Below are 9,001 nucleotides of genomic sequence, written 5' to 3' on the forward strand. Positions count from 1 at the left end.
GCTTACGCTTATTTCTGCCGCCGTTTCTGTCCCCAGCGTTTCTAAGCCAAATTTTTATTATATCCTCAATTTGCTTTGATGATGCATTGCGTGCAAATGGATTTTTTCTGACAGCAACTTCAAAACACATGCCAACAAAAAATAAATTCCCTTAAAAGCAGTACTCACGAGTTATCATTTTCACAACATTTGTTAATTCGGAGAAGTTATATTTCTTATTTTTTCCTGACCAATTATAGGACAGCGAAAGAGAATGGGATATAATTTTGGTCATGATTCTATATACTGTCTCTGATGCATCTTTCCCCCCAATTACTTGAAATGCTGAAACCTGTATATCTTGTTCATTTATAAAACTGTTGATATTCAAAAAAATACCAACCACATTCGACATTTTCTCGATGTTCCCCAACTCTTTATTAAAGTTTTGAAGCTCCTCTCTTGTGTTGTAACATTCGATTTCTGCATTAATAATTTCAATCTCTTTACTATTCTTACAATAATTAACATTAATATTTATTAGATGTTTCATATCGTCTTTTATAGTCTGTAATGATGTGAGAATGGTCTTCATATAAGCAGTAATAATGATAAATATATTTAATAGAGCCCCGTCATATTTACATTAATAACCCACCTTCATTTTGTTTGCATTGATTACAATCACGTGGAGAAGTAGTTCTAGTAATAGTACCAGCACTACTAGAACCACAACTGGGTACAAGTGTTAGTGTGCTTGCCAAACTAATTTCATCAGATCTGTCTACTATACGGAAATTTTCATTTTCGCCTCTGTGGTTTTACCTGAAGACACTAATTTTTTTTTACTGGAGGTGGCTTCGCTATTAAATCGTCATCTGAATCATAATTTATATTTTCGTAGTCTTCGTAAATTTTATTAGGCCGTTTGATCCTTTTCGTTCTTTGCGAAGTGACGACGTCGTTCTCAATTTCATCTTCTGTTTGTGAAACAAAAGACTGCGTTTCTAAATGGTCGAGTTTTTTAACAGCTTTTTGATAATTATCTAAAAAATTAGAAGAAAATCGAAGAATTTTTGACAAAACACTTCAAGGCATTACCTGTTGTATATAAAATATTTGCTCTACACTGGCCACACTTTTCGACTATTAATCTAGTATGATTTATGGTGGCCTTAATCCTATCACATTCGGATTTGAAGTATCCTGGCCATAAACAATAAACGGGATTTTCCGTTGGATTCATAATCCATGTTGATGATATAATTGCTTCCGGGGTAACACCTTCTTCAGTTTCGTCTGCAAACTCGACAACAACGTAATATTTGTGCCTAAAAGATTGAAAATAATAAATATCAGTAGGTAAGTTACTTTCAAAGATAAATTTCTTACCATATTTATAATTATGTAATGCTACTCAAAAACATAATTTTTAGATGGAAATAAGATTTAAAAATTGATAAAATTGATCTTAACACATTTTCACATTATATTAAATGCAAAAATGGAATACAAACAAAATTTTGATCTAATGGAATTAAAAGAGTTTTATACAAAATCTGATTAACGGCATGGTATAAAAACGGAGCATCTTCATCAAGACAAACTTCATACATATGTAAAAATGAACTGTCAGTGGGGTAATTCGTAAAAGGTTTAATGATCGACAAAGATTTTCCAATAATTTCAATATAATCATGTCGCTTGCGAATGTAATATATCTTGAGAATCGTATTATCTTTTAGAAATACACATGAGTCAGATTTTCTTGTCGTCAAAGTGTACTCTTTATAAAACAAACTTTTATAAAATTTATCTTCGGGTTGAATAGTTACATTTACATCAAAAAATGATGAAATAGATTTTCCACTAACAAAAACCAATCCAATATTGGATTCACTTTGCACGCATTTCCTAACAGATTTCTCACTTAATCTGTGCACTATTTGTTGCAGAGATAAGTTGGGCTTTTTTAACCTTCTTTTAAGGTATCCTAAATGATTTTCAAAAGGAAAACAATTTATACTGTTTAAATCACCAAACATTTTTGCATCATCGGCTAAATGTATTAATGCATGAGTATTATAAACACAAAAATCTTGTCCGTATATCTCAATCGAATTTCGTACAAATACTTTTAATAAATTGTGAGCATATTCATTGAACTCCTTATTTAAAGATGGACTAAGAAGTATTGACACAGCAAATTTTAATAGCATAAAATTACAGTACATATATTTTGGTAAAACATCTTTCAGTACCACAGGGCCAATATATAATAAGAACTGCCGAAATTCTGTTGCTTTCCACAATTCGGCTTTTGAAATCGATCTTGACTTTCGACTCAACATTTCTCTTGGCCAATAGCTTCTTGCTAAATTCATTCTTTCATCTAAGATAGCTTTTTGTGTATTTTTTATATGTTGTTTTCCATCACGCCATTCAAAAATTAATTTTCTCTTTACCCCCAAACAAACGCAATGCATATAATCTATTGGGAATGAAGTAACAAGCCCTATATTTAGCAATGACAGTGGCGTGTCTCCTTTGTGATGTTCAGAATTTTCTTTTGTTGCAAACATTTCATCACTTCTGATCGGGCATTAAGATCTAAATATCTCATTCTTCTGTTGCTATAGTCTCCTTTAACGCAACATCTATCACAACCGTAAAAACCGTTATGACCCTTTACATTTTTAATAAATGCTGGAGCTGGTGCATCGCAGCAAAAAGGTCGAACTTTTATTTTTAGATAAATGCCTTCATCTTCCAGGTAAATGCCATCGTGTGAGCACTTCATAAGCTCAGTAACAAAATCTTTTAGAAACTGCTCCAAAGGTGGTTTACTGTCACCACAGAAAATTGCAACTACAAAAGGGGGTTCATTTTTAAAATTATTTATTTTACCTAAAATTGGCCAAAAGCAAGATTTTGTAGACTTGTGTAGCGGAAGTCTATCAATATTAAAATCAATTTCTACTATTATATCTTTCATCATATTTTTTAATAATTCTTACAATCTCGTTCTCTAACCCAAAATTATAAAATTGTCCACTACCCATTGTAGTTAATGTAACATTTCGTGGGGTTTTTAATAGTGTTCTGGCATCTTTAGGCAAATTGGATATATTGGGATTTAAGGCAAGCCATTTTAGTAAATCAGTTAAGGCAGCTTGTGTAACATTATGTTTAAAATACCAATCAATTAAAAAAGATTCTGACGTTTGTTTGGAGTTATCATCAGATACTTCTGCATCCGAATCATCCGATTCTGTTGATGACGAACTCACTATTTTAATGTTAGGACAGTGGTTAGGGCTAGTTCCCTTTGTCAAAATCTCAGACACAACAAAATTTCGTGTAAATTCATTTCCATCTTGATTTTCACTAACAGGAACTTTTTCGGAAAGATGTGATGACGATGAGACTGACGATGATGCTTTCACTGCTTTATTATTTAATTCTATTTCTCTCTGAGTCAAGTCTAGCGTATCTTCTACACTTTTTTTTACTTGTCTGTACCGATAACTTTTGCTAACTCGTTTGAAAACGGACATTTTTCTTGTAATTTTTAAGAAAACGATTAGAATAAACGAATGAAAATGACTAAAATGGGCGCGAGAAAAGCAAATATAACGTAACATAACCTCAAACAACAAGGCAGTATCAATCGCAGATCGAAAAACATGCAAATGTTTAATCACTTACCCTTGCGAAGATGTCATCGTATTGATTGAGTTTTTAAAGCTCACTATCACTATTATTATTACTTTACGAAAGACAACCAACAAAATAATTAAGTAAATTAATAATAATGTAATGGCGCGATGGTGGTAGGCGCAGGCGGGAACAAAATAATGACGGCGCCGAAAACGTAACTCCCAAGAGATTCGGGTTTCGAACTAACCAATCAGCACCTTGTAAAAAAAACAGCGGTTTCTTTAAAAATTGAATAAAAAAGAATGCAACAATTTTTGTTGCAAACGTAAAGTTGTTATACGACACTATATGAAATATGCATTGAAAAATATGTATAATAAGAATTTAATTAATAAAAGTTATTACATAAAAGTACCTATGTCAAAGTTTTGTTGTAACAATGTTACAATGTTAAGAAAACTGGTTACTTGTTGAATAATGTACTCTAGATTAGACAAATTTGAAAACTTTTATTTGTTTTATAAAATACAACGGTTCATAAACCGTGTTTGCTGAGCCGACATTGTACCAACACTGGCCCAAGGACCAGAAACTTCCAGCGATAGCCCATAGCAGGGTTGTTACCACTAAGTTTTTTCCCGAAAATCGTGCACTTTAAATGCACCGGTACTCCAATGGCAAATGTTGCCAACGTACTACCAACAGTGCCAGCAGTCAACCTAATGCTGGCCAGAATGCTTGTGTTTACTGGGGCGACAATAAGCATAGATCTCGTTGTAGATTATAAATATCTTGAGAATTTCTTATCACTTTATTAATCTATAAATCGTCAGCGAATAACTCTAAGTTGCTTGTAAAATTTTCGCATATGTCATTAATAAAAATGGAAAAAAGGAGAGGACCTAATATGGAGCCCTGGGGAACCCTAGAGGGTAGATGCTGTTTATCTGAAAAATAATTGTGCAACTTAACGATTTGAGTTCTATGAAGCAAATAACTGCGAAACCAATTTAACATACTGCTTGACATCCTGTAAGCAGATAATTTAGTTAATAGAATATGGTGATTAATTTTGTCAAATGCCTTGGTGAAATCTGTGTAAACAGCATGAACCTCTAGGCTTTCACTCGCAGCATTAACAATGTCAGTAGTAAAACTTAAAAGATTTGTCACAGTTGACCGATTACGAAAAAAAACATGTTTAGGTGAGATAATGCTTTTAAAATTTGAAAACATGTTGTTGTAAACTATGGACTCGTAAACTTTTGAAGGAGTAGATAAGATTGAAACTGGTCGGAAATTCTCCATTTTTGTTTTACTACTTGATTTAGAGACAGGGACGACATGTGCTTCGTTCCAAACAGATGGAAAAATTCCGGATTTTAATGACAAATTGAAAATTAATTGGAGGGGAAGTGCCAGTGCTTGACTACATTCTTTGTAAAATTTAGGAGAAATACCATCAGGACCTGCTCCTTTACTGACGTCTAGATTATTTAAAACTTGGTAAACATCAGATACATGGACATTTCACATTAACACATGACTCATAAGAAACATTAAAATTTGTATTGTGATTTTTAACAAACACAGAAGAGAAATAATTACTAAAAGCTTGACAAATCTCCTGATGCGTTGAAAATAAATCTTCACCATACTTCATTGGAAAAGCAATTTGATTGTTATTTGTTTTTTTGCGGATAAATTTCCAAATATTACTTGGAGCGTGAATTAAATCACTATCAACATTTTGAATGTAGTTAGTGTATGCACTTTTGATATCAATTTTGCATAATTTGGAATCCTTATATTTTTTATGAGCAGCGTTTTTATCTTTCACAAGATTTATAAAACTAGACAGGATAAGTTAAAGTTTTTTTTTTCTTTTAAATTATGAATCACAGAATTATTGTAGATATCACAGACTATATCACATTCAATAACAAAAGGAGGATAATTCACATCTATCACAGACAAGGCAATATCACATATAGATAGATTCATATTATCATAGTTTGAGAAACAAAGGTCTAATACATTATCATTTACATTCCTTATGTTACTAAACTGATTTAATGAACATGATGATAATCCATCAACAACAATTTCTACATTTTTGTTGACCGACAATAGAGGCACAAATCCCGGTAAATCGTTAACTGATTGGCAAACGATATTGGGCAAGTTATAATCACCTAGTACTTTTACATCCGCATTGGTAAAGCGATTACAGATACTTGTCACAGATTCAACATGACCAGTATTTTATTGCATCGGAAGTGGGAGGCAAGTAAACAACTCCGATTATTACCTCACAAGAGTTTATATACATATTTACAAAAATTTGCTCAACACAGGAACACATGACACCTCACAAGGACTAAAATCTTTCCTAGCTGCGATGAGCACACCACCACCAAAGGCTTTAGTACTATTGGCTTCACTTCTGTCACATCTGAAAACTTCGTATCGATCATCGAATACATCTAGGCTGGAGATATTAGATGACAACCATGTTTCCGTTAATTTAACCTCACTATAATTTTCACTCAAACAGGCACAGTAAAAGTCATTAAGTTTAGATCTTAAGCTTCTGACGTTTTGGTAGTAGACTGAGAACGTAGACTCCGCGTTGTTTTGGCTTGGCTTTGGATTTTTGCGTAAAAAGTAAACTTTTTGATTTTTGTTCCTTCAGGCCACAAGGAAGAATCTGAGAGAAGTGTTGATTGCAAGCTGTCATCAGCAGTGACCCTAAAAGATACACCTAAAGCGTTTTCGCGTTTAGGCATCTTCTCAATATCAAACTCCTGCTGAGGAAATTTTGACACAAAATAGGCATTAATATCCTCTTCATTTGTGCTGACACTTAAATTACCTACAAATATGTGGACTTTACGAGGAACTGCTTTACTTTTAGAATTATCAAACTTTCCAGTGCCTGTCATATAAGATCGTTTTTTCTGTAGAGTAGATGTTGCATTGTTTTTTGGGGTTCGAGCACGACTTTTGTTGACTACTTCAGTGAAATCATTTTGAAAAAGAATTTTATTTGAATGCGTCGAAGCTGTATTGAGAACATCAAAATTAAGATTCGTTGTGTTTATTGCAGGCGACGTTGTCACAGAAAAAACTATCGCCTTTTCTGCTGCTGGCCGCGCTTATCGTACTTTTTGTAGAAATGATTAATTTTTTCGACGTACTTTGAGTTTCAAAGTTTTTGTTTAGAGTAGCTTCATTACATGAAAACGGAGCGTTATGTTTGATGTGTAAGTTATATCAATCGCGATGATTGATTAGGGATTTTTGTTTTTAAAAGAAAAATTATTGACACTTAAAGAACAACTTTATTCTACGGCGATTACAGTAAGAGTGTTGAATTATCTCAAACTAATTCAAATCAAAGAAAAATGCTGATACTAATAAAATGGAATGCAGGTTCATGGCCTGGAAAACACCGGAAAACACGTGTAGTCTTGTTCTTAGATAGCGTTTCCCAGATGGATGGAATCTGCTGATATGACATGTACTGGGTTACTGACTGGGCGAGTAGTTAAAAAACTCACCAGCTCAATGTTAGATTCTCGGAGAACAGTTACTTCGTTACGCAACTTATCAATTTCAGAGTATAGGGCAGCAGTTTCTGACTTTATGATACTGCTCACAATTTTTGCAAAAGATGGGCTTCGTAAAAAAGCGATGGCGGCAGCTGATTCTCCGCCCATATCAGATGTAATTTCGGTTTCAGACGAAGCTGAAGAAACACCAATGTTGATACCACAACACTTCTTATACTTTTCGGCACAAATATTACAAATTGGGCCATTATTTGCTTTCTTTTTGCATTTACAAGCTCTTTCATCGAGAATTAACGTGGGCACGTCCGCACCGCCCGCCATTGAATTATTCAATATTTAATTCCCCCGACAGATTCTGATCAAGTACTAGGCCGAGAAAATTCGTATTATGATCTAATTTAGAAAAGAAACCAAAATTGTTCAACGATTAATTTTTTGATGTATCCGCCTTTTTATGTTGAAATGAAATACATTTAGTTTTATCAGCATTACCTCGAAGATTGCTACAATCAAACCAATTTTGTAATTGTGGAAGGAGTTGGTTTATTTTTGTGGTTGTATCAAGGATATTTTCCCCACAGAATAGTGAACTGGTGTCATTCGCATAATTTACGAGATTCATATGTACACTATAAACAATAATAAAGGGCCCAGAATACCACCCTGTAGCACCCCAAAATCACTTTCTTTTCAGACGACAAAAACTCACATCTACTGTTTTTTGCTCGTGATCAAGAATCATGGGTCTGCCAAATTTACGGATAGCTCTAATTAGCGAAACTAATTTTTTGCTCTCAGTCTAATGTTATTTGTAATAAGTCACACAAATGTTTATTGCTAGTAAATGTGTATCAAAAATTAAACAAAATAAACAAAAAATTAATTCGCCCAGCAAAAACCACGAGGAGGTTTAGAGCACTTCTTGCTAGGAAAAGGAAAGGATCGGGAAAGGTAAAACATGAGAAAAATATTTTGCTAGGAAAAGGAAAGGATCGGGAAAGGTAAAACATGAGAAAAATGTTTTGCTAAGGAACAAAAGAAATATACGTATTATTAGTAACAATAAAAAAGTTAAGTTTTCATTCTAATACGGAGTTGCAGAACATGAAAGTAAAGAAAAAACAATAATATGTAGTTAAGAAAAATAAAGATAAACTCTAAAAACAAAACAAAAATATATTATTCTGTTAATACTAACAAAATTTAAAAAATAATAGAATAAAGTAAAAAGGTAGAACACAATGCAGAGTAGTTTTGAACTGCAAATCAAAAATAAATTTTAGTAATACATACTTAAAAACATGCAAACTACAAACTAATGTGGTACCTGATGGTGTCTGATAATAAAGATTATTGATTCTTATAGATTAATTCGATTCTACGGGGTTTAGCTGCCGCAAAGTCATCTATAATTTTATTATAAAAATTGTCATCTTTCATTAATTCTTTTACCAATGTTCGTTCAATTCCTTATATTGATAAATTATTTAAACGCGTTTGCGACATAGTGTTTCTGCTATATGTTTTAATGCGTTTTAATGCCGAAAAACTTCTTTCTACCGAAGCTGATCTTGGTGGAAGAGACAATATTATACAAAAAAGTTTATATAATTCCGAAACTTCATTAATAATATCATTTTTAAAAATGAATTCTACCATATCTTTTATGTTTGATGAATTGCCAAAAATTGTTTTATCGGAATATAAAACTTGCAATTCTCTTTTTAATTTTTCCTTATTAAAAATGTATTTGTAAATACTAATTAAAGAGTTAAATTGTCTCTCTG

General features: G+C 32.7%; 1 protein-coding gene and 1 long non-coding RNA gene across 3 annotated transcripts; both read right to left on the reverse strand.

Moving 5' to 3' along the window:
• Positions 1-12: 12 nt before the first annotated feature.
• On the reverse strand, positions 13-574 carry LOC123005185. Its single transcript, XR_006412733.1, has 3 exons — positions 383-574; positions 169-331; positions 13-117 (listed from the first exon to the last, which is right to left on the reverse strand). It is a non-coding gene; the product is annotated as an uncharacterized LOC123005185 (long non-coding RNA).
• Positions 575-643: 69 nt separating this feature from the next.
• Positions 644-3,740, reverse strand: LOC123005183. Of its 2 annotated transcripts, XM_044398838.1 has the most exons (3): positions 3,688-3,740; positions 1,081-1,310; positions 644-1,025 (listed from the first exon to the last, which is right to left on the reverse strand). In XM_044398838.1, exons 1-3 carry the CDS (start codon positions 3,702-3,704, stop codon positions 814-816), a joined length of 459 nt encoding a protein of 152 aa, XP_044254773.1. In that variant the 5' UTR covers positions 3,705-3,740; the 3' UTR covers positions 644-813. The 2 variants fall into 2 exon arrangements, 1 of the variants encoding a protein (XP_044254773.1); XR_006412732.1 differs by lacking the exon at positions 3,688-3,740 and having other exon boundaries at positions 1,081-3,674.
• Positions 3,741-9,001: the final 5,261 nt, after the last annotated feature.

This window comes from Tribolium madens, unplaced genomic scaffold (genome assembly GCF_015345945.1).
Source record: "Tribolium madens isolate multiple individuals breed KSU strain unplaced genomic scaffold, Tmad_KSU_1.1 Scaffold_20;HRSCAF=117;Tcas5.2_LG4, whole genome shotgun sequence".
In the NCBI taxonomy this organism is placed as follows: Eukaryota; Metazoa; Arthropoda; class Insecta; order Coleoptera; family Tenebrionidae; genus Tribolium; species Tribolium madens.